General features: G+C 53.6%; 6 protein-coding genes across 6 annotated transcripts; 2 read left to right on the forward strand and 4 right to left on the reverse strand.

The window, feature by feature from the left end:
- Positions 1–382: 382 nt before the first annotated feature.
- NECHADRAFT_35821 (uncharacterized protein) lies at positions 383–1,742 on the reverse strand (the record flags this gene model as incomplete). The annotated part of the gene is made up of 3 exons (XM_003053107.1): positions 383–1,170; positions 1,225–1,367; positions 1,435–1,742. 3 exons carry the CDS (start codon positions 1,740–1,742, stop codon positions 383–385), a joined length of 1,239 nt encoding a protein of 412 aa, XP_003053153.1.
- A 1,508-nt stretch (positions 1,743–3,250) lies between these two features.
- NECHADRAFT_91966 (uncharacterized protein) lies at positions 3,251–4,876 on the reverse strand (the record flags this gene model as incomplete). Its single annotated transcript, XM_003053108.1, has 2 exons — positions 3,251–3,686; positions 3,756–4,876. The coding sequence occupies 2 exons, from the start codon at positions 4,874–4,876 to the stop codon at positions 3,251–3,253; spliced, it is 1,557 nt and encodes a 518-aa protein (XP_003053154.1).
- A 1,900-nt stretch (positions 4,877–6,776) lies between these two features.
- Positions 6,777–8,959, reverse strand: NECHADRAFT_91967 (uncharacterized protein; the record flags this gene model as incomplete). Its single annotated transcript, XM_003053109.1, has 3 exons — positions 6,777–7,305; positions 7,357–8,710; positions 8,770–8,959. 3 exons carry the CDS (start codon positions 8,957–8,959, stop codon positions 6,777–6,779), a joined length of 2,073 nt encoding a protein of 690 aa, XP_003053155.1.
- Positions 8,960–12,457: 3,498 nt separating this feature from the next.
- On the forward strand, positions 12,458–14,469 carry NECHADRAFT_35346 (uncharacterized protein; the record flags this gene model as incomplete). The annotated part of the gene is made up of 2 exons (XM_003052602.1): positions 12,458–13,206; positions 13,257–14,469. 2 exons carry the CDS (start codon positions 12,458–12,460, stop codon positions 14,467–14,469), a joined length of 1,962 nt encoding a protein of 653 aa, XP_003052648.1.
- A 3,592-nt stretch (positions 14,470–18,061) lies between these two features.
- Positions 18,062–19,744, forward strand: NECHADRAFT_36570 (uncharacterized protein; the record flags this gene model as incomplete). The annotated part of the gene is made up of 2 exons (XM_003052603.1): positions 18,062–18,531; positions 18,634–19,744. 2 exons carry the CDS (start codon positions 18,062–18,064, stop codon positions 19,742–19,744), a joined length of 1,581 nt encoding a protein of 526 aa, XP_003052649.1.
- Positions 19,745–20,921: 1,177 nt separating this feature from the next.
- On the reverse strand, positions 20,922–24,092 carry NECHADRAFT_91970 (uncharacterized protein; the record flags this gene model as incomplete). Its single annotated transcript, XM_003053110.1, has 6 exons — positions 20,922–21,765; positions 21,821–22,704; positions 22,765–22,953; positions 23,043–23,198; positions 23,660–23,978; positions 24,031–24,092. 6 exons carry the CDS (start codon positions 24,090–24,092, stop codon positions 20,922–20,924), a joined length of 2,454 nt encoding a protein of 817 aa, XP_003053156.1.
- Between the last annotated feature and the right edge of the window lie 444 nt (positions 24,093–24,536).

Consider the following 24,536-nt stretch of genomic DNA (forward strand, 5'->3'; position numbering starts at 1 on the left):
CCTCATGATGCAGTACCGTCCGTCATATAACAAGCAACAAAGAAAGTCCCTTTTTTTTCTTCTTCTCCTCGTCCACCTCTTAGAATTAGCGTCTTCTCACGTCTTGAATCTATGCGAGAAGCAAGTAGCAAGCAGGAACCCTCTAGATATCCGTATCCCTTTCTATTTCCACCCGTCCGTCTGCCAAACCGCCTCATTTTGTTGTAACCCTCGCCCACTCTCATCGATATACCATGCCCAAGGACATGCCAGTATATCTCTTTTGACACGTCTTATCCACCGACTTTAGTCAACCAGTGATTCGACACGATCACAGCTCGGAAGTGATGCGCCAGCAACTCATGGTCCGAGTCAGTTGTCGACAAATGTCCAATTTGGACACTTAATCCTTCTTCATGCCGTTGGACTGCTCCTCGTGCTCGACGTAGGGGTGCTTGATAGTCAAGCACCAAATGTCGAGGTAGTCGCAGATGGTGACGATGACGTCAACGACAAAGCTGCCGTAAACGCCGACAGCGGTACCGAGCATCATGAACATGAAGGCCACCTGGTAGACGTTATCACCGAGGGCGCTGGGCCAGCCATATCCGAGGTAGCGCTGGAAGATGGGGCCCATGGAGTCAATGACGCCAAAGGCAATGGGCAGGCCGAGGACGTTCCAGTAAGGGAAGCGCAGGTGGACAAGGTGGGCGGTAATCATCTGGCCGACGCTGTAGGCGTTGACGAGGCCGGCGAAGAGCGCAAAGGGGATAAGATGGCACTCGCGGATCTTGGGCTGAAGGTGGAGGTAGGCGACGATCAGAGCCCAGATGCTGAAGAAGGGGACGAGGCCAAGGAGAGCACCGCGGGAACGGTCGCCACGGGAGCGACGGGCACGGATGACGTTGAGGGAGGACTCGACCGTGTTGAAGACGAGCACAATGCCGCCCTGAACGAGGTACCACTCAGTGAAGGTCAAGTTGTAGACGAAGGACGGAATGCCAAGGTTCGAGGGCACGCCGACGGTCTGGAGCATGCTCTGCTGCCAGAAGTGGGCACCACCGACGAGGCCAGTGAAGATGAAGACGCAGACGATAGCTAGAACGCCTTCAACGGGGCCATTGACAATGCCGAGGGTGAGGGTCTTGGTATGGTAGGTCTCCCAGGTCTGGACGTAGAAAGTGAGAAGGGCTAAAGAGAGTTAGTTAGCACGTTGAAAGCAAGGTTCTGATCGCATCGTCTTACATGCAAACAGAGTGGCTACGGTCTGCCAGCTCTGGCCCATGTTCTGAGAGGCGGCGAAGATGAGGACCTCGAGGGAAGTGTTGCAAGCATCGACTCCATGATCGAAAAGTTCGCCGAGGGGTCCGGACTGTCGGGTTCGTCGTCTATTGCCCGAATTAGTAGCTGTCGCAACCCATCTATTCTCCAACCCTCGTCTCGGTAGCAACTTACGCCTGAGATCCGTCCACAGCGTCAAATGTCTGGTACAGAAACAAGCCCAGGGCCCACGAGTAGTACACCCACGAAGGGCAGTCCTGGTCGAGTGTGGGGTTGTACCATAGCAGGGTGAGGAAGTTTGCGACGACGAAGGAGAAACCAGTGAGCGTGATGAGGTTTGGGGCCATGCTCATGGGGAAGCACTTGATGACGAAGTTTGTGTAGAATGGCTTCAAGACATATTTGGAGAGCAGCGAGCGATCGACGCCCGAGTACTTGTACTCGCGGAGCGCGGGGAGCTCGCGTTGCCGTACGTAGACCATGGTTGGCGATGGCTTCACACAGTGGTCAAGTTGGAATAATGATTGCTTGCTCGTGTGTGCTTGTGCTCGCGCTTGCTTGTCGGATGCGAGGTTTCGGGTCGATCGGAGGAGAGGTCGGTCGGTCTGTCGGTAGGTCGGTCGTTATCGTGTCCTCTTTTTTTTTTCTCTCCCTCGAGCAAGTGGGTAATAAAGGCGGTTGGTTTCTCGTCCGATCCCGCTCTGCAGCTCTTGTATGCGCTGGCTGGCTCGCTGGCTGGCTTGCTCGCTTGATCCAGATCCACGCGCGTGTCGACCGAGACTTGTTGCAGACGATTTTCTTCTGTTGAATCCGTGTCGCTGGAAGGTACCACCCGCGTTCAGTTTCAGCTTGCGACAAGTGTTTGAGCAAGAGTCTGCTTATTAAAAGAATACGAGAGGGTCGTCGGAGAGACCTTGGTTGCCGTGAGAGGGAGAGCAAAGAATGGATGGAATGGCTCACAGAAAGAAAAAAAAATGCCAGCACGAGCAAAAGTGGATCGGCACAAACTAATAAATGAATGCCCTCTGAAATCATGCGCTCCTTCCTCCCCTTTCACACGACACCACTACCATACTGTACTTGCACCATACCTGCCATGTCAAGAAAGGGCTCGAAAACCGGTAATTTGGCAACAACAGCCACAACCCACACACGAGCTCACTCACTCACACCATCCTTCCCTCCCCTCCCCTCCTTCTCTAACGCATTTCAATGCGAAATTAACGGACAATCGATAAGGTCCCGGCTTTTGATGGTGGGCTCTAGGTAGGGGGCCCCCTGACAAACGTCATGGGAAGACCCACTCACACCTCGAGTCAACTTCCCTCAACCTTGATCGTGGACTTCAGCGTCACCTCTCGTTCATGTGCCATCATCCATCATACATCAAACATCCATGTCTGCAGCCCAGTTACACCTGGCCATGTGCTTCCCCTGTCATCCATCTCATGACCCCAACTTGAATCTACTGTACACTATCTCTTGATCTCCTCTTGTTGCATTATCCAATCACCCTCTCCTCTATAATCTCTACCTGATCTTCCCACTCATCCCCAACCAGGCACGCCATGACATCAAGACAATCCAACTTTGTCACGTCCAACATACTACTCACGCTGGCCAACACATCACGACCATCATTATCTGTACACCGTGATTTAAATGTTTTGCTTCATTCATTCATATCGGCTAATGTCTACCGTAAACTATCAGTAAACGAATCAGCCGAGTTGTATTCCCTTAACCCTCGTATCCATCCTTCAAGGCCGACATCTGGACCCAGACTTCCACGTCCTTGTCCACCTGTATGTCGATAGCACTAATCCCTTCCTACTCCATTTTTGTTTTTGGCAGAAGCCATCCATCCAACCTTCCTTTTCGTACTTATTCCCAAACTATTCCTTGATACCATCATCGACATGTGGAATAGTTCATACTCGTCCGAGTACATCACCCTTTCCAATCATCCATCACCTTATCCCTCATCAGCCTAAAATGCCGAAAACTCCTGGGCGTACTTCTTCTGCAACTCATCCTCCTGGAACTGCTGAACCTTGACAAAGGCCATGTTGAGCAGAGGCCCAGCAAGCTCCGCCACCGAGAGGTGCTCGATCTTCTCAGTTTCCATCGATCGTTGCTCACCACCCTTCTTGATTGGGCGACCATCTCCCACAGCTCCGAACTTGCACTTGGGCTTGGGGAACTGGACATCCCATGCGAGTTCCTCGGTTGTGGCACTCATGAAGTTGGCGCCGGCGTACCAGGCGCGTTCCACCATCTCGCGTCGCTTCTGGAGCTTGTTGGCCGCCCAGACATCGTTGTTGGGTGCGTATCGACCGGCCGAGGTAGCTGGAGTCGGGTTCCAGCAAGTAGGATAGGGCAGCTGCTGGGTGAGAAGGGTTTCAAAGGGACAAGCCGGCTTGTCGCTGGCCAAACCACACGGGTTCGCATCTCGTTCCTCGTTGAGCTTCGCAAGGAAAGCCTTGGTAGATGACATGGTCTTCTGAGGAGTGACTGAGATGGGTGCAGTGCTCAGAGAAGCTGTCTGCTTGAACAGAGGAGACTTGAGCTCGTGTCTCTTCTCGTCGATTCCCGCCTGCTGAAGGGTCTGTCGTGTAATCATGAGGACATCATCGTCATCCTCCTGGTCGAGATCCTGGCTAGAAGCTTGGGGCTTGAGGGCCTTGAAGGTGGACTTGAACGTTGAAGGTCGATATTGGCGCTGGCCAGGAGGGCCTGCACTCAAAGGTCGAGGAGCTCCGGGGCCGGAGGCGAGGGTTGCAGAACCGAACTTGTCAGAAATGCGGCCGCCGACTGCGGTATCGAAAGGCTTGACAGTGTCGGGCTGAATGGCACACGACTTGTCGGGAGGATTCCAGAACCCATCGTCTTGAGGTCGACTGTAGCCAATGGTCTCTGCCTGGGCATGTCGCAACATGCTGGGAGAATCGACATGGATTTGGAGCGGCTCTTGGGGACCGGGACGTCGGCTGAGGGGAGTCGAGGGTTCCTCGCTGCGCGTAACCGCCTTGTAGCCTTCCATGGCCGCCTTGGTTCCGCGAGAAAGCGCCTTCTGAGCCCTCTTCTGGTTCGGGTTGGGGTAGGAAGCCAGGTTCTGAAGAGACTTGACTGTCATGTTCAGCAGCGGGTCCATGCCCAGCTCATACTCAGTCTCGTTATCGTCACTAGCCTCAGCGTCGCTAAGAGCGTCGTGCACGACCTCGGAGAAGAGAGAGGCGAGAGGCGAAGGGGTGGCCGAGGCCACAAGGCGCGGGACCTGAGCGGACATGTTGGCGCAAGTGTGCTCGGTGTCGTGAATGGGGCTGATGGCCCGGTCGAGGGTAGTCTGCATAGGGCTGTGCTCCTGGCTCGACGACGAGTGGTTGACAAACTTGACAGGTAGAGATGCCAGGGCGGACTTGGGGAACAAGGAAAGGCCAGCAGTGTGAAGGCCAGCCGACCACTTCAGCGAGCGGCCTCGACGAGCAGGCGGCTGGAGCGGCTGGGCAGTACTGGGATTGTATGGGGTGCCAGCAGTGGTGTAGGTGACCTTGGAAGCCGAAGTGGGCGCGGTCGAGGTAGAGTCGATGCTACCGGGAGAAGATGCGCTATCCATAATGACTTGGTTGCAGTACAGCTTTCTGGAGACGGGAAGCGCAGCTGGCGTGCAGTGCGAACTAAGGAAGGTTCTTGTTAGATGGATACTGACACACGCAAGGAGATCCGGACGCCTTGAACGAGAGAAAAAATGATAGAAAGATGACACTGCGATTCCAAGCCAAGGAAGGAGTGGGTGGGTAGAGGGGATGGTAGCATACAATGCTCCGAAAGAGAATGCAAGGAGGGAGGGGGCTATCAAGCCTTCGTCATTGCTGGGCAAAGAGGTTTCGACCGGCGACGAGAGATTGATGTTGGGGAGAAGAGAAAGAGAAGAGAGGAATTTTGTGTCCAGGAGGAAGAAAGAAGAGATGTGCGGTGCAAGGCGGGGGTGTGAAGGTGAATTCGGGAGAAAGAGCGATTGGGTTCTCACAGGCAGTTGCGTCTTCCTTCGCACCTGCCAGAAGCTCGCATCTCGGTGTTTCTCTGTCGAGGAAAGAAGGAGATGGAGCAGCTGACGTTTTCGGAAGGCGCATCCCCTGAAGAGAATATAGGGAAGGAAGGAGGGATATCGACTTACCAGATGCAGAAGAACGATGCGTTCCAACTTGAGGGGATGCGAAATGCTGAAGTTGAAGATTGTCGTGCTTCTGTGAATGTGCGAAGATGTTGAGAGGAAGTGGGAGAGAAGGTTCGGTCGAGGAAGAAGTCATACACCTCGAGGGTCAGAGAGCAGGCAGATCGGGGGCCTCGAGGTGCAGAACAAGATGCGAGGGGAATCTGAGGAGCAAGTGAGAGGAAAGTGAGGAACTGTCCAAAAAGGGAAATATTCCAAACCCGTCTGGCCTCTACCTCTATCGTTTCTGTTTCCCCCCACCTCGAGCGTCGTCTTGCCCGCGAGTTGAGGCTCTAGGACCAAGCTGCAGCGGAGTCGCCCCTGGACAAAATTATATCGAGAAGAACCGCCGAAGCAAGGCCAAGAAGTATTGACTTTGGCCTGAATGAAAAACAACGAAGCCAGATGGTGATCTACGATGACATCTTTATAACTTGGCCATGTTGGCAGCCGTGAAAAAAAGGCTTAGATGTATCGACGGTGAATCACATCCACACGTGTGTGGTGGTGATGCCATCAGCTGGTCAACAGTTCTGAAGCACCGACAGAGACAATAATTGGCCGAACTCGGAACACAAGTGCAGCAAACACATTGGTGATGATCCGACAGTAATGTCAAAAAAAGAAAGCACATTGATGCAATGATTCTTTGTTGATTCTCTCCATCAAACACTCTTACATACAAAGGCTCCCTGGCCATTTGGAACCTATTCACATACATCCATGGCAACCATACACCAACACATGTTACCCGTGTCTTCCCTGTCCGTCATCATTCCCCCAGCAAGCGTCTTGTTTCTGCGATAGTTCATGCATGCAGAGACGCTCGTGCTCGTGACCACATTTCCATTAACGACATTTCCACCAGGGCCAGCCTTGTCATCCATCAAGTGAATTCCCAGGCACCGAAGATAGCCCGGGACTCCCCATCGGTATGAGTCGAATTCAACCAAGAAGAAAAAGTTTTGTGTATGCTTGAAACCCCCATATCTGTTCAAAGGATATAAGGTCAGGGGACCGAGGCGCTTAGCTTAGCCACAAGGTGCAAATCGATGCATCCCACAAGATTGGGCAGCTGGTCAAACCCCCTCATTAGTCTAAATGTTGATGAAAGGATCGTGCGAAGAGAAGGCGAGAGTAGGTATCCAAGAAAATGTGCCCCGGAAAGAAAAGGGGGTCTTTAAAGCTATCAAACCCAAAAACGCCTGAACGACCAAGCTAAAACAGAGGCGCATATATAGGCAATCAACGCGGGGGCCTGGAAGCAAATGCTAAGCAAGGAGGTTCACGCTCGGCGGATTTACTAGAAGCCGCCTGGCGGATATGCACTTCCTGGCACCATTCCAGGACCTCGCCCACCTCGTGCGTTGGGCAGCTGAAAGTCCGGGTTGTCCAGGATCATGTCTTGGCGTTGCTGCTGCTGGTTTACTGGTCGTCTCTGAGGTACCTGTTGGTATGGCATCGGGGGCGGTGGGTTCGGGTTCCAGCGAGGGTTGATGCCGCGTTGAGAAATAGAGGTGAAGTTAGACCTTTCAGACTCGGCAGGGCTTCGGGCGCCTGGGTTGTTGGCATGAATATCTTCGTAGATAGGCTCGATAGGAGGGGGCTGAAGGTTGTTGGAGGAGGTGCCGGGAGGCGTGTTTGACGCAAAGCGAGGATCGACGTCTTCATAATAGTTACTGTTTCCGCCCGCCATGGCCTGCTGCGTAACTGGAGGTGTGTTTCTGCCAGGAAGCTCGGCCGCTGAAGGGCCTGTCACCAGAGGAGATGGGGCGCGTGGTGAACTGCGACCGTCGCCTTGGTTCCATGCCGCTCGGGGAGGAGCATATTGCCTGTGTCTGAAGTTAGCATCTCCAAGTTGGCCAGGGAAGCATATAGCATACTCATCGGTGCTGTACTTGCTTCCGTCGCTCATGTAAGTATCATGTCGCTGCGGGATTCGCCCCTGTTGCAGGCCAACCATTCCAGCCACATCCGCATCACTATCTCTCAACTGTCCATTTTCTCCTTCACGTTGAGCTGTTGGAGCTGCATCCATTTCGATTGCCTGGCCGCCTATCGTGGCAGGCTGAGTTCCCGGCAAAGGAGGGGGAGATTCGGCGCGCGGCAAAGGCGAGTCAGGATTGTAGGCCGTGTATGAGACCGCGCTGACGCTGGGCATCGAAGGGTTCGTCGAGTTGTATCCATTAGAAAGATCCGATGGCTGGTTGTCGTAAACACCATAGGCTTGGGCAGGAGATGGTCCCCGCTCGTACGACCCGTTGTTGTATCCAGGAGGTGGCGTGCGACCTCCCCTCATGCTGCCATAGGCCCCCCTGGGCGGCGGTCCATATCCTCCTCGACCTCCCCTAGGAACATATCCGCCCCTTCCAACAGATCCATAGCCTCCACGGCCACGGATTGGGGCCCCGTGGTTGTCGTATCCACCACGTCCATAACCACCTCGTCCGCCACGGTAGCTTCCGGCACCTCCTCTTCCACGGTTACTCATGCTGGGCGAAGGTCCTCTCCGATTCGCGTACGGGTCAGGAATATCGTTAATGGGGTTTCCAAACTGATCACGCGAGGGTTGCCTTTGTGGGCTTCTGTTGAAGGCGGCTACCTCTCCCACGCTGGCGGCCTCATTGATTGGCACTGGAGATCGATTCGATGTGGTTCGGCGAGTGAGTGGGATGTTTTCTTCGCTGGTCTGGTCGTTCTTCGCCTGCTGCTCAAAGCTCGCGAAAGCGGGGAGATTGTCGTGAACACCATTGCCACCACTCACCGTTGGCAATGTCGGCTGTCTGGTAACGCCTACCTCCTCAGCCGGTTTGTTCTGGCCAGCCCTGTTGTAGTAGTTTTCGCCGCTCATCTCGGCATTCTCTGCGATGCGCCTCTGCCGGTCTTTTCTGCTTATCAGAGTGCGGCGCATGGCGCAGGTTACCAGGCCGCTCATGGCCACCAAGATGGTGGCAGCGAGAACCAGATATGAGCCCCATGCCAGGTGCGGAACAAATAGGAGTACATCAATCAAGAAGGCCAAAAGGCAGATCAAGAAGTCGAGGAATAGAAAGATGAACAGTATGAGTAGGAATCTCGTAGAATGAGACGGAGAATGAAGGTGAGACACAGCTGCCATGATAAACAAGATAAGTGTGATGAGTGCAGCAACTGGGTGAACGACGAGGATAGCTGAGAGCGTGTTGCGAACGCCAGAAGGCAAGTCAAAGGCTTGCGGATTGTCCCCAACTAGTTTTTCTATACCAATGTCAGCTTTTTCCAGCAACGACTGTCTTTCGGTTTGAATAGAAACTCACCAGTGTCATATCCAATTCCAATGTTGCTACACCCCTTGCCGCTCTCGCAGTAGCCAAATACACCGTACGTGACGCCAGCGAAGTCGCTCAGCGGGATGGCCTCAATTACGGGAGTAGAAAGAACGGCGAGCAGAAGCAGCGCAAAGGCCGCAAACAGCAGGATCGACAGCGGAGTGGCTGGCCGCAACATGATGGCGATGCGCTATGCGCTTGGTTGAATCAAGGGAACAAACAACAATGAAGCGAGCGGCCGACGTCGTCAAGACGCGGGGACAGGGCAACGCGATGATTCAGTGCTGCACTATTTCGATGGTGTTGTCGGTGGCAGCTTCGGTAGACGTCATGGGTCACGAATAATGGTCGTTGGAGAAACGGGCGTGATGGTAGCGAAAAAGAGCTTCGCGTAGCTGGTGGGTCGTCGGTTTGAAGATGAATCGTCCTCTTTTCTGCAATCGAGTCTGTTTTTCCCAATATCCTTCTTTCTATGGCGGTCTATTGTCGTCTTCCAAGGTTGGGCTCAACGATAAGGCTCGGCTAGGGTTGTAGGATGGGGCGCAGTCGCAGTCGCAATAGCTGAGGTGAATGGAGCTTCAAAATGTTATCGAACTCGGCCAGTCTTGAGTTCAGCGGCGCGTAAACAATGCGCACGCGTTCTTCCAGGCGTGATGGCCTCGGTGGCCGTTAAAGATCGTCGTCGACGTCAACGTCGTTGCTCCAGAGAATGGCACGACGTTTAGGATCAAGAATGGGTTGGTAGGTACCAATATCTGGCGAGCAGCGAGGAGGGGATATGACCTGGGCACCTGGGATTCTGAGGTGTAATCGAGTGCTCCTTCCAACTTGGCTCTGTGTGGCTTAGCTTGGCGCCGGGGGGTGATTGTGGGCGCTAGTCCAGGGATGGATGGTGGAACTTGGAAGAGTGGGTGCGTTGGCCCAGGTCCCAGGGGCACGATTTGTGCTGAGTGGCCTTGTTGTCCGCTATCGGGACCTAGACCGTTGGCGAACGCCTCTAGCTGGGAGCTGCCTATCTTTTGCGATTCATCGAGGGACAGCTTGAGCAGTAGATGCAATACCTAGCTGATGCTTGAAAACAACAAGATGCTTACGGTCGCCATGTTTTCCCTGTGTAAGAATCTCCAAGGTTCTGCACATGCATAAGCGAGACAAGCCGTGAGTCTAATTTGGCTCAAGTCAATGCCCTTCCTCCCTCGTCCCCCATCCATCCATCCTACCATCCTGCGTACCATCCATCGAAAAGACTACCCATTCCCCGCTCAGGCACGTTATCACTCCATCCAACTTCGCAGGGCTAGTCCCTGTCCAACCGGGTCCGCCGCCCGTGGAGCTTCCCCGTTCATAGAAGCCCACCAATCGCCCGCGCCGCAACCGTCATTTCTTGGTGCTGTCGTACGAACTGCCTCTCACGCGCCTTTGTTCGTCTTTGATCTAATTTCCTCGTCTTGAGCCAGTCCGACCTGGCTCGATCGATGCCGCTATTATCGAGCTATCGTGCTGGGACAATTTCAAGCCTCCCACAGCTCGAGGCTTGGTGGTATCTGACCGGATCGTTTCCTCCTCCCTCCAGCATGCTCCGCGAATGCAGATGACAGCATCCCCTCACGGCCTTGACCTTGTCTGAGACGTCGATGGGACCAACAAGCCAGCCAATTATGAATAATCTGCGATGCTATGTGGTCCAGGTATGGATGGACTTGATTCAGAACCCTGCCCGCGATGTCAGGCTACCTAACATCCAGAGTCCCATCTGGGAAATTGAACTGTTACCTTTATCGACCTCGCTTTCGCAATGACCTACGCGTCCAGACTCGTCTCTTCCCAGGCGTGATAGAGCTTCATTCTGGCGTCACCCCGGGGTTTGGTCTCCCCACCCGACACACGGCCGAGAAGCCATTAAAGTCAATTGTGCGCTCCACCGACGAATCAATGTGCAACTCTCAGAGTCCCAGGCACGCGGCTCCAATTTCCGGGAGTGACAAGTCGCGCCAAATATTCATGCTCTCAGACTCTCCCACAGACGCTCTACTGCACCGGCTACGTAGTATGAATCAGCCTGTGACGGCCCGATGTTCCTGTGTGGGCCTCGTCCGTCCGCCAGGATCTTCCACGCACGCATCGCACATACGCGCATACGCGCATCCGCCGCGCGCACAGAATCTAACAGTGAACCCATCTTTAGCATCTCGATGCTCCGTCCCGCCCGCTGAGACGAGACAAGCTGCATAAGGCTCCACGTTTCGGCACCCGTTGGCGGGCTGTAACAGATTTTTTCGAGTTTCAGATCAACCCAATACGAGCACCGTAGCGCCATCCTGCTGCTTGACTGGTTCGCAGATCTCAAAAATCTCGAAATAGATATCAGGGCGTTTATCTGGTGTCCGATCCTTGTTATGTGGTTCTCCTTCGTCGTGAGGCTCTACAGATGCTGCGGCCAAATATAGCCATTGTTTGAGAGCAGTGTTAGTCTAGAGCTTGCCCTACCCGCTACGATAACTCTTCTAGCCCTTCACTATTTTTACTAGTGACGACATTGTTCACTTTCTTGACAATGTTCAATCGCATCCGTGTTATTCATTCAACAGTGTTGCCGTACACAGCATACGTGTCACCCAGTTGAGACGTGACACGGAAGTAACATGAAAAAGGTCCCGGAACTACAAGAGAACTCAGCCAGCCTTAATATGACACCACCGCAAAACTATCCATAGCAGAAAGCGTCGTGCAGGTATGGTAATCTCTTTGATTGCTAAACCATATCCTCCCTACGACATAGACTCGATGTAACTACAGGGTAGCTGACGTCTACCTAGATAGATGCCAGTGCATGGGGGTGATAGGGCGTTGACGACAATGCTTGGTGTTTGCTGTACTAGGGGGAAAAAACGTCTGGGAATAAAATTAACAAATGGGATGCGAGAACAGCCGGTATATGTTGTTCTTGTTCGATAACTTCACAGGTTACGGTGAAAACGCACCGACGATTGGATTGATCAGCCTGAAAACACATGAGCGTACATTACTTACACTAAGTTACGGACATGCAGATATACAACCCCTATATCTACAAGGCAGTTGAAGGTTCAGACTGATGTCTTGTGGTGCCGACGGGTTCGGTGATGCACCAGGAAGAACCTATGACAGGCAACTCCATCTTGGTGACGGTTGAGCGACACCGGGACTATGACTTGGAGTACCTAGACACGCTTCTATTTCCTGACGAGAAACGGAACACGCCGAACCCCCCTTCAATCGGGCTACAGCTGTCGCAAAACTACCTGGTCTACCTAAGTAACCAAGAGAACAAAGACATTTTACACAAAGGCGCGGGCTGATGTTGTTCCGTGCAGCTCACGATAACCTCCGAGACAAGCAAACTAGATCGGTATCTCCGGCCCCGCGGACGACAGGTCGCGTGCCCCAGCCAATTCTCCGAAGCTCGCCGGCGATAAGCTTCCTGCCCCGGTCTTTTTTTTTCTATCACGGACGTCATTCCTCCGGACATTGCGCAAAGTCCATCATCCCGCTTCTTCTTCACTTTGTTTGCCTCTCTACACTCTACACCACACAATTGCCTCTGCGATTGATTGTCTCTTTCCCGCTCCCAGTACGACTGCTCGTTACACCTCATGCTGCGTCGCCTTTAGCCAGATACAACCCCTCAATCGCCAGCATGTTGCGCTCCAGCATGCTTGGCTCCTCGGCGCGAGCCGCCCTGCGTCCCCGGCCCACCGTCACCGGTCCCTACCGAAGATTACAATCCGGAGGCCCGTTCCAGGCTATGCGACCACCGTCGCCGGCCGAGCTCGGTGCTCCAAAGAAGGCAAAAGAGTACCGAAGGGGACGGCGATGGGCTCGGCGGCTCTTGATCATATCCGCTGTTGGAGGCGTCATATATATTGGGGACAGTCATTTCTACGCATCCGGGTTCGGACGATCAATGCGCACCTTTGGGGCCGGACTTCTTGTTGCCCTCGACTACAAGCTCAACTTTCGCCCTCAGCCGCTCACCGGAGGCACGGTACAGGACCTACACAACCGCAATGCGGAGCGGTTGTTCAACCTGCTTCGAGCCAATGGAGGTCTATATCTCAAGATTGGGCAGGCCATTGCCATGCAGAGCGCCGTTCTACCTCCCGAGTTTCAAAAGATGTTTGGCCGAATGTTTGATGATGCGCCGCAGGACGATTGGAAGGATATCGAGAAGGTAATACGCGAGGACTTTGGCAAGAGCGTCGAGGAGGTCTTTGGTGTCAGCTTCACAGGCAAGGAGGGTATGGGTTTGATGGAGCGCAAGGCTCGGGCAAGTGCAAGTGTTGCTCAGGTCCATTGGGCAAAGCTCGCCGACGGACGAGAGGTGGCTGTCAAGATCCAGAAACGTGAGATTGCCAAGCAGATCTCATGGGATCTGTGGGCATTCAAGTAAGTCAATGCCCTGCACTGAAACCTCTTGTGCTTTCTGACGCCGACAGGACCGTGACCTGGATCTACTCCAAGTGGTTTGACCTGCCACTGTACACACTGGTGCCTTTCATCACCGAACGACTTGAGCTGGAGACCGATTTCGTCAACGAGGCCAAGAACTCTGCAAAGATGCGCGAACTGGTGAATGCAGAAAGCCGCCTCAAGGGGCGAGTCTACATCCCAACAGTGTACCCCGAGTTCACGACAAAGCGAGTTCTCGTGACCGAATGGATCGAGGGTGTGAGGCTCTGGGATAAGAAGTCTATGACGTCGAGTTGGCTCGGAGGCTACGGCAGGGGTTCGCCGGGTGCCGGAAGCTCCTTGCCCGAGGTCGATATGGCCGCCGCCCGCCGGGAGCTCCGAACACGGCCGTATAGGGAGAATCTCAAGCCGGAGCGTCAGGAGTGGCGGGGCCGCCGTGGCCGAGGCGGACTGGGGCTCTCCACGCGAGAAGTCATGACGACCATGGTAGATCTGTTCTCCGCGCAGATCTTTAAGTGGGGTGTCGTCCACTGCGACCCACACCCGGGAAACATCTTTATCAGACGGCTCCCCAACGGCCGGGCTGAGCTGGTTCTCATCGACCACGGCCTGTATGTGTACATGTCTCAAAAGTTCCGACACGAGTATGGCACCTTCTGGAAGGCGCTCATGACGTTTGACAACAAGACGATTGGTCAAGTGACGGAGGAATGGGGTATCAAGGCGGCAGATTTGTTTGCGAGTGCGACTCTCATGCGGCCGTATGAGGGCGGTGACATGCGAACGCACAAGGGGATCATGAAGGAGCTGGAGGGCAAGACGCCGGGCGAGCGACACTATGCCATGCAGCAGCGGATGAAGCAGGGCATCCGTGAGATCCTGACAGACGAGGAGAAGTGGCCAAAGGAGCTCATCTTCATCGGCCGCAACATGCGCATCGTCCAGGGCAACAACCAGTACCTGGGCTCGCCTGTCAACCGCATCAAGATGATGGGCGAGTGGGCGAGCCGCAGTCTCTTTGAGGATCCTCGACTGCCATTTGGCCAGCGCCTCCAAAACCGCTGGCGGCACGTCATCTTCAAGGTGGTCATGACCATGTCGGATGTGGCCTTTTATATCTTTAAGATACGGCAGTGGCTGGGTATCGGGGGCGGCATGGAGGACGAGATGGAGAAACGCATGAAGGATGTTGCTCAGGACTTTGGCATTGAGCTCCAGCATGAGGTGTTTGAGGGCTGATTGCCTTGTTGATCATTCCCCCGTCGGAGGGATGGATTTCCCGCTGTATGATTATGATATATCCTCCCTGTCATCTGTATGAAAAGTCATGGTGTACGTTAGATAGATGGCGAGTTTGGGGCATTATTCCGCTTTGGCGGAGGCGTCAGGAGAACCGGGATAGAGAGCGTACCCGCAGGTGTTTGCTACAGGCGCCCTGGCATCCATCTCATGTCACTTACAAGGAAACGAAAATAGAAACCACTCTTCAGTTCAAACCCGAGGGCATGGCTGCTTCCCGTGCTGAGCGCTCAACTTTGAGGCGCGGTTTCATGAAAGCAGATTTATGCCGTGTCACGGTGAAACCCGCACGGAGTTTTTAACCATTTGGCCTTTGGATATGAAGGAGGATGAACTAGAATCTGTGATGCGTAGCACGAATGTTGCGCAGAGCCATGTCCTGGTGGGTTGGCGCTTATTACACAATGTCTTGCAATGAACGACTCGAGGCAAGACCTATAGATTGTGTCGTGTGGTCAACCGCCCATATTTAGTCTATCCAGGGCAATCTCGTTTCGTTTCATGAGTCAAGAGCGTCTGGCTCAAAGGGATCTCACTTGAAGTCCCGACAAGGAACCAGCTTTGTCGTCGACGTTGGGCTGCACCATGGGTGGAGCAGCCTGGTGATCTGCGACGATCAGCCCTGATCAAGTCAGCATAGGGCATGGCAGCTAGCTCACTCGACCAGTTGACGAACCCATATCTGATGGACACTCTAAAAAGACACGACTCAAAAGAGTTGAAACGAAGGGTCAAGAGATGGATCCCCCGGGCTAGGGTTCGGAAAGCCGGGACAAGGTAGGATTTATCCCCGGTAGTTGCAGGGGACCTGCAATTTCAGCAGGGCAGGTCACATCGTCGTGTTCCTGGGGCAGGGGACGACGGAGGCTCGTCGGGCTGGTTGAAGAGGTTAGCTGCGTCTCTGGTGTTGCGACTCTGACTCTGACTTGGGCTGGCGCTTGGTGTTGATGTTGAATGTTCTACACGTGGCGTTTTGAACAATGTCTCGAGACGGGACTCACAGACAATAGGTATCTATCGGGGAGGTGGAAGAGGTTCAAACCAACCCATGCACCGTTTCTAGAAAAGCGGCCCGCAGGAGTTGAAACCGAGCCACTCTTGGAAGAGCGTGTTTTGTTTCTTCTGTCAGATGCGGCATGTGCCCTGCAATGAAAGCCATTGCAGCTTGGTTTGCAGCAGGCTCCATCCATCCATTCCAACGCGTGTTCGGTGGCTGGCGAGTTTTCCGTCGATAGGCAGGTAGCCGTCCAAGTCGGAGAATGGCACTTTGCAGTTGAGGCGACGGATACTGTCCTGGTGCTATAGGGGTCCATGTTACCACAAGTGGAAGCTGAAGCCTTTAGCGGCCCAGACCTTTGTGGGCGGACTGTGGACGGATGCAGTTGGCGGAGTGGAGCAGATGGAGTTGTCCATGTCTTTAGCGGACACTTTATCGACTACCGCGGTACCTGCATCAGTGGGCCGTTGAAGCTTGATGGGGAGGTACCTCAGCTGAGCCAAGACGGGCATATTGGAGCATGACAAAGCTGGAGAGACACAAGATGAGGATATGTGTATTCTTCTGCGATATGAGCGTCGCATGTAACCAGTTCTAATTAATTAATTGATATTGGATCCGTGTCTTGCACAACTCCAACTAAACACTTTCCATCCATTGGAACCCAAAGGCATGGGCCCGTGGCGTTAAATTGGCGGGGCCTCGCGTCCCGCTTAGTGTGTTTTGTGCCTCTGAAGCACCATCTCGGGGTACGTACCAAACTCGCCCATCAAGTGGACGAACAGGAGAGATGAGGTTTCTTGATGCATGGCTTAGCTGAAGGAAGCACACGATCTTTTTTCTGGAGATATTGAATCCCGCCCCTTTATGCGCTCTTTACTGGATAAATGCCGTGGAGTCCGTCGGTTCCCTATTAAGGATTCTGGCTGGCCCCCCCCCCCCCCTAACTAATTCGCCATCCATCCCACCCCCTGGGCAAGCTTGGGTTTTGGTGTCTTGGACCCTGCGCCGGCGCTAGCGCTGCAGAAGAAGCTGGCGAATCGCGTCGCGTCTGGGCCTTTCCCGAGTCTTGTTGTAGAGGGAAATGCGCCGAGAGCTTGCGACGATCAACGTCTGTCATGGCGATGGCCATGGATATTAGCCACGGAGACGAGATGAGGTGCAAGTCGGACGGAGGGCTGCAAGTCTGGAAATGTGGCACTGTATCTATCGAAACCTAAACAGCCCCGGAGGCACCTTGGTTCTTGGGCTGTGTACCCGTATGCTCTGTCCCTGTACCAATCGATGGTTGGTGTGTGTGACCATTGTAAATTGTTTCGTGCCATCATCACCCATCCCATCCGCCCCTGTTCTGCATCTTCCACGCCCCTTTCCGCTTTCCAGCCTTTCTTCTCTGTTTCTCCCCTGTTGCCGTTCTCGTATCTAGCGCAGTACTCAGTGGACAGTAGGCAACTCACTTACCGAGTGCCAATCTTGGCCCCCCGTCCATGGCGGCGCTGCTTTCGAACAAGACTGGTGACAGCCAATCAACCACCCCAGCACACTCGAAACCATTCGAGCCTGGATTCCCCTTGCAAAACGGGGACTCGCTGCTCTTGGGGGGCCCCTGGACGTTGTCCATTCGTTGCCAACGTCCTCTGACACGCATCTTGTCGTGTTTCCCATCCGTCTCGAGCAAATAAGGGCTCTACACAACTTGCGCGCTTCCGTCGCTCGCTCGCACACACTGCCAGACCTCCACTGCAGGGAAAGCCCAGGCCAGCTTGCACGTCCAACTCATCTCCCGCTTTGCTCTGGCAGTAATTACATCTCGACCCAAGACTCGTCAACTCCAATCGAATCCAACGCTTCGGCCTTGTTTCTAACTCCTTCTCCACCCATCTCTAACGTTCACTATCGGTACTTGCACCCCCCCACAACCACAACTTTGCTCGACTGGCGCGCGCTCGCGGTCTGGGCATCCATCTCATCCCCCATCCCATCCCATCCCATCATCATCGCCAACAGTCGCACGCGGGCTCTTCTTCCCTCCTGAAATCGCACATCTACTTTTCCCTGTCTGTACCTGTGGCTGACTGAGGCTCGAGACCAAATACAGCCCAGACGACCTGGTTGATCTCCCCTTTGGCTGTCGACCGCCGCCTCGTCTCTCCATCGCCCGTCACTTGTCCATCACCATCGCCTGTCGATAACCAAGCCCGTCGCCTGTCAACCCGCTTTTTACGCCGCTGGGTCCCTTCAACCCGTCGACTATCGTGCGCCCACCATCCGTTCACCCTCCGTCTCGTTCGCTCCCGCCCCCGATCTTTGGTCACTTCCACTCTACTCTCGACTCGACTCACACGCTCGGTCGTCGCTGCCCCATCCAACCCTCCCTCCATCTCCATCTCCGACCAGTAGTTGGTTCCTCCCCGCCGCTTTCCACGTGCTCCGCACCCTTCCATCCTTCGCGCGCCGCCAGCTTATGCCCTCCCTGGGCCATCGTCCCTCCCGCCCATCGCGACCCTTTTCTTTTCATGATCCATCCCCCAGAGGATGAGCAACGACCAGACTCGTCGTACCAGCTTCGGGATGTTGCTTCGACGCAGTAAGAGTGGTGATCTGGGCAAGGGCGGCCGTAAGGCGCAGGCCCTTAGAGAGGCCGAGCTCGAACGTCAACGCCAGGCCGCTTCTCGTGTTGCTCCCAAGCTGCCCGAGTTCGCCAACCACAGCGAACAACTCTCCAAGTCCTTTGGCCCCGAATTGCGACCCGAGTCGCCAGCCAGCGCACCCCGTTCCGACTACACTGCCATTCGACCCTCCGCCGAGTACTCGCGCGGCTATGGTGCTGCCATTACCTCTCCTGTCGCAGTCCCTGTTCCTCCGCTGCCGAATGGCGGCTACGATCCCTATGCCAGAACCGAGAGCATGACCAACCGTGGTCGGTACAGCTATGCCAGTAGTGCTATTAGCACCGTCAACAGCCCTCGTCGCGTTCGCAGAAGAAAGGATCCTACTCCATTGAAGTGAGTGTTGATTGCCCTCTTACATCTGCATTCCCTTGGCGTCAAGCTACTTTTCGTCGCGTCTTGATCTTTATTTTCGTGTAAACTAACCTGAGCCTTTAGCATTCTCGTCATTGGCACACGTAACTCTGGCAAGACTTCGTTTCTCGAGTTTCTCAAAACCGCACTGGCCCTGCCACCCAAGAAGCGAGCCAAGAAGGGTGACGATGAGGTCCCTGAAAATCGCAATTCTCCCTCTGGAAACTTCATCCCTCACTACCTCGAGACCGAGATTGATGGCGAGCGTGTTGGCCTGACCCTTTGGGATTCAGAAGGCCTGGAGAAGAATGTGGTTGACCTTCAACTTAGGGAGATGTCAGCCTTCCTTGAAAGCAAGTTCGAAGAGACCTTTGCCGAGGAGATGAAGGTTGTGCGCTCCCCAGGCGTACAAGATACCCACATCCACGCGACCTTCCTGGTCCTCGATCCTTCTCGTCTTGACCGCAACATTGCGTCTGCGAGAAACCCAGCCATTAACGGCCAGCAGAATGGCCACGCCTCGAGCATTCGTGTTCTTGGCAGCCTTGACGAAGACCTTGATCTCCAGGTTCTTCGTACCCTCCAGGGCAAGACAACTGTCATTCCCGTCATTGCCAAGGCAGATACTATAACCACGAAGCATATGAATGTGCTCAAGAGGAGTGTGTGGGACAGCATCAAGAAGTCTGGCCTAGACCCTATGGAGGCTCTTGGCATTGACGATGAAGACGATGGCAGCATCTCATCTGACCGGATTGCCGAAGAAGAGGATGAAGATGACGAGGATGAGATTGCTGGACGCCGAGAAGGTGCTCAAACACCCGAAGGCGATGATCTGCCGATCCAAGGCTCGCGAGATAGCCCGGCCGCCTCCCCTAGCTCTAAACGGTTGTCAACGAGCTCTATCCGACGACACCGAGCGCAGGAGGAGGCTAAAGAGAAGGATGATGAAATTCCCTTCTTGCCGCTTTCCATCATCAGCCCTGACCTGTATGAACCAGGTGTTGTTGGCCGACAGTTCCCCTGGGGATTTGCTGACCCTTACAATGAAGAACATTGTGACTTCCAGCGTCTCAAGGAAGCTGTCTTCAGTGAATGGCGTTCTGAGTTGCGTGAGGCCAGCCGAGAACAGTGGTATGAAGGATGGAGGACGAACCGACTCAAGCAGAGGGAAGTTCCCTACCGCCACAGATAGGTGGCTTCAACCGAGAGCGAACCAATGGTTGACTCAAGGGAGGACATGCACATACCTCATTGATCGACTATGCTTGCTTTTCAAGCCAGCCCGCTCTCATCTCGAATGGATAAAAAGAAACCCACACAATACCAAAACCGCAACATCACGGACCTTTTTCCTTAACGCCCAAGCTACTACTTTCACGTCATAACATTTTCGGAAACTCTGCAGCATACCCCTTTGTCATTTTGTTACATCGATCGTTTTCTGAACTCACGCACGAGAGGAGGCATCCATCGATGGATGTTCACGGAGAGACATTGTCTCCACTCGTTCTCACGGCTGATACCCCTTTTGTGAGACATTTGCTCTTCACTCGACCGCGCAGCTTTAGCCTGCTGGACCAATGATTACTTATAAACAAGTTGTCGACGTCCAACGGTCTCACCACCGGCTCATGACATTTTTCTTTGACTTTGTTTCTTTTCAAAAGATTTCTATCTCGAACGGCGGCGGCGTTTGTGTTAGCGGCCTCGACAAAATAAGAAAGCCTCATTCAAATCACAACGATACAGTTATTGCTCAACTCAGATCACCTCTGCCCTATTGCCTTTCTTTTTCGCGTGTCGATAGTTGTGTGCGTCCTGCAAGGCGCTGGTGCCTGGCCTCACAGGCTGAGGAGCTAAAAAGGATGAGGACCGCGTCCTCCCTCCGTCTTTTACGACTTGATGGTTGCACGTTGGGAAGAGGCCAAGCAGCCGCAGGGAGGAGGAAGGGCAAGGAATGCAGAGGATGTATAAGGATATGTGTTGGTGCAACTCTGTAGATTTACTACTGTCCGGGAGACGTCTCTTTTTCTTAGTTTCTTTTTTTTCTCCTTTACTACAAATCAATTTTTCAACGTCTTCTTTCCAACAGGGTTCGTTACTGTGGTAAACAGCTCGGCTGACTTGATTTCAAGCCTTGACTATTCTCTCTGACCTTGACAGAGCATTTGAAGTGGTAACGGTTGTGGCAAAACTCGGTTGTAAAAGTCATACTATATACAGTAGCTATCATATCGATCCATAAACGCCCGCCTTTCTCATTGTTATCACGACCGGCCACCTACTTCATAACGTTCATAGCAAGATACCAACGCTCCAACGATAGCGATACACTCGGCACCAACTTCGACCACTAGGCGCAACGGCGTCTAAGAGGTCCCCATGGATGCTGTCCTGAGTTCAGTGCCAATTGGGCGGCCATCTTCATCGACATCGGCCACCTTGCGGTTAGGGTTCTTCCCATGAGACTGTATTTTCATAACCTCCTTTGGCCCTAGCATAACATCGTCGAAGAGCGGGGGCAGATTTTGATCCGTCAGGAGGAACTGGACCTTGAGGTTGCGGGCCTTGTCGCGGCACGCCTGCTGATTCCGTTCTTTTTCCCAGCGTCCGTCGCCTCGCTTTTCTATGAGGGACCACCCGCAATGACACTCGGCAATGAGGTCGATGAGCAGGTTGGTATCATGATCAGTCCAGGGGATGCGTTTCTGCGGGCCTTGGCTTGAGTTGAAGCGGTTCTGGAGGGCCATCTCTGCGCGTTTCTCATTGACGGCCCTGAGGTCGGGTACTGAGGACTGAGGTGGCGCGGTAGGCGTTGAATCCGGAGTCTGGCTAGGAGAAGGCTGAGAGTCGGGTACTGAATGTTGAACTCGAGACTTCTTGGGTGGTGGGGGGCCCATTAATCCTCGGGGCTCCTCCCGTCTGATCGGCTTGACCTCACGGGTATCAGTCTCAAAGCACTCTCCCCCGGAGTCTTCATCATTGTCGTCATCATCATCCGAGTTCACGAACGGGCCAGGCCGCTTCCTCTTGGGCTGGAGCGGAGGAAGTGAATCCCTGAGCAAAAGATCCGTATTTTGGTGATCAGGATAATCGAGAGGAGCATCCCGTCTAGGTACCGCGAGTTGTTGATTCGATGGTGGTACTGTGCTCCCTCCCCGGTTCCCTTCTTGCAAGGCCCGGATGGACTCTTGTCCAACAAACAGACTTGGCCTAATATATGTATTAGTGCTGACACCCTAGACGATGGCATAGTGCGGTTACTTACTCGGCCTCGCCAGTCCCGGCGCGAATAATCGACTGCGATTCAGATGCGAGATCGTCAGCTTGACTCCCCATCATGCTCATACTCTCTTGTTGATTTTCGTAGGGAGTGAAAGCTCGAGTATCGAGCTGTACCGAAGCTTGTTTATCAACAGGCTTTAGAATCTTGTAAAGGGCCTTGAAAGTACTCTGAAGCTCTGGGATCAGTTGGTCCAGACCAAACCTTTCCTTCAACAGGCTGATGGCATCTCCTGTCTTCTTCTTATGGACAATATTGACAATTTCGGAGACGCGTGCTGAGCAGAGCTCATCGTGATCTTCGCCTTCTCCCCCAAGTTCCAGGAAATGGCCACCGGCGAACAGGTGGGCGTAATTTATTTTGCCCTCTCCTACATCTTTGCAGAATATGGAGGCAATAAGTCTCTTGTAGTCGGTCTCGCCGGTTTGACGGGAAAATGAATCAATGAAAAGCCATGTCCGGAGGTCTAGCGTGGTTTCTGGTTCTTGGAACATGGATTGTTCTAGGACAAACCACGCTGGAAATAAGGGACAAAGGGTTTTCAAGAAGGATGCCATCTCCCTCTCGTTGTCGGGGTTAAAGTCGCAAAGTTTGTCAAACGCTGTCACCACATTGACGCGCGCGAGAGCGGCAGACTGGCTGAGAAAGGGTGCCCAGTCGATAAAGGGTGCTGTGTCTTCTTCCTCATACTCTGCTCGGACGCTGTGAAAGGCGCGTCTTTTGATTGCCAGGCGGCCATGGAAGACATCTGGATCCGTGTCTCGTTTTCCGATATACTCCATCAAGTCGTCAGCCTCCCTGCACAAGTCGGGGATGCTGAGCTCCAGGATTTTCCGTCTGGCGTCATTGGCCTCCAAGCCGACTCGGATCTCCTCGCTGTGATCTTCAACGGATGCGCCCTCCTCATCGCTATAAATGCTGGATTGGACATAATCGCGACTCCCGGATGGCTTGACATCCTCAACAGACCCTTCATCCTCGCCAAACTCGGTCTCGTCGTCAACTCGACCAGGGTGCGTTGCGATGCTGCTCGCAATACTAGCGGTGTCGACTGGAGCGTTGCGCCGAGCGACCGGGTCCCTTAGAAGCTTTCCCTTGGACTCTTGCGTGCTTTGGCTCTTGCGCGGCGAAGAAGTCAGGAGGTTAATCCCTCTATGTCGCGTCGCCATCGGCGGCAGCGAGCGAGCAGGCGCAGGCGCATAGCGACCTGCGCGCTTCGCATAACTCCTAGTTTCCATAGAAGCGATGAGGTGCAGGAGACGGATAGACACTGTCCGATGCTATAAGTCTTTCGAGAGCAGGCAAAGACGCGCTGATGATGGTTGCTGAATGTTTGTTTTGCGATCGTCTTGCGACGCTGACCCTAACCCTAGAAATTGCCTGTGGCGCGATGCTGTGATTGGTTAGAGTGGTGAAGAGCGCGTGGTGGGGCGGAAGCGAAGCTTGGACCATCCCCAATCATATGCTCAAGTGCGGACCTCGCTGCCATGCGGTCGTAAAAAAAACATCAGACACCCTTTCTAATTATCATAGCAAAATGTAGATTTAAGGCCTAAGAATTTGAAGAAAATTATCACAAGTAATCTCATAGTATTAGAGAGTGATTGTGCTCTTACTAGGTTCTTTTATTTATTCCCTAGTTTACTCATAATTACACTATCAAGTCTGTCATCACATGCATTATGCTCTCTTCTTCGTCTTGGATGCAGCAATCTGGTCCGGACCGAAAAGTCCCGCAAAATAGGCTGTTCGTGTCAGGAGGAGGAAAAGCTGTTGGCAAATGTCAGCTGATGGTCCAAGGCAATTAAGAAACCCATCCCTTACTGTCATGGCAATGTTTCCCCAAGCCATAGCGTTCCACTCAACAGGCCTCACAAGCTTTCCCCACCCAAGCCCGTAGCAGCTGAACCCGACGTGACCGACATCACCGAGCCAGAGAGCGACGAGGTAGGCTCGGACGACCTTGTTTTCGGATGTCGTCGATAGGACTGCTATGCCAATGAAGGCCATCAACAGATAAAGATTCCCCAGCTGCCAAGCCACTACGATACTTCCTTCAGAGGTAGCAATGCCATCCTTCTGAAGGACTTGTTCGCCAATAAACCAAGCTGGATCAATGACAGCTCCGAGGAAGCCGGCAACCCTAGGCGGAATGTGAGTAACTGTACAATGAATGATGGTGTTTATATCCGTACAGGGAGATTGGTTCAATAATGGTGAATACCACACGGGGAAAGGTTGGGAGAGAAGATGCCATCGTCACAGGTCAATCAATGTCTGGCAGATGGTCACACTGAAGTCGCAAGGTGTGTGTGTGGCTGCCTCTCAGTGGACCAGTTGGAGCTGGAGACACGATCTGATAACCCGCTTCCGTTCCCCAAAGGCCAAACCCGAAGCCGGCTTCCGAGGCCGGTCCCAACAGAGCAAAGTCGGTTCATCACAAGCGAGACTCGTACAGAGAAACTTGCCGATGGAAGGGCATTGGCCAATCCGAACCACTCGTGATCCACTGCAAGGGGGTTGAGGTTGAGCCGAGGCGCTACCCCGGGATAGGAAGTGGTGCCCCACTCTTTCCCTCATATCGGTCAAGCTCCGGAAAGTAATCACGGTCATAACTCACGATAAGACCAGCCTTCCCCACTCCTGGAGAGCAAGTCTCGCCATAACAGCATTTTCAAATTCAACACCAAGAAAGCGCTCA

The sequence above is a fragment of the Fusarium vanettenii genome, assembly GCF_000151355.1.
Source record: "Fusarium vanettenii 77-13-4 chromosome 3 genomic scaffold NECHAsca_2_chr3_3_0, whole genome shotgun sequence".
In the NCBI taxonomy this organism is placed as follows: domain Eukaryota; kingdom Fungi; phylum Ascomycota; class Sordariomycetes; order Hypocreales; family Nectriaceae; genus Fusarium; species Fusarium vanettenii.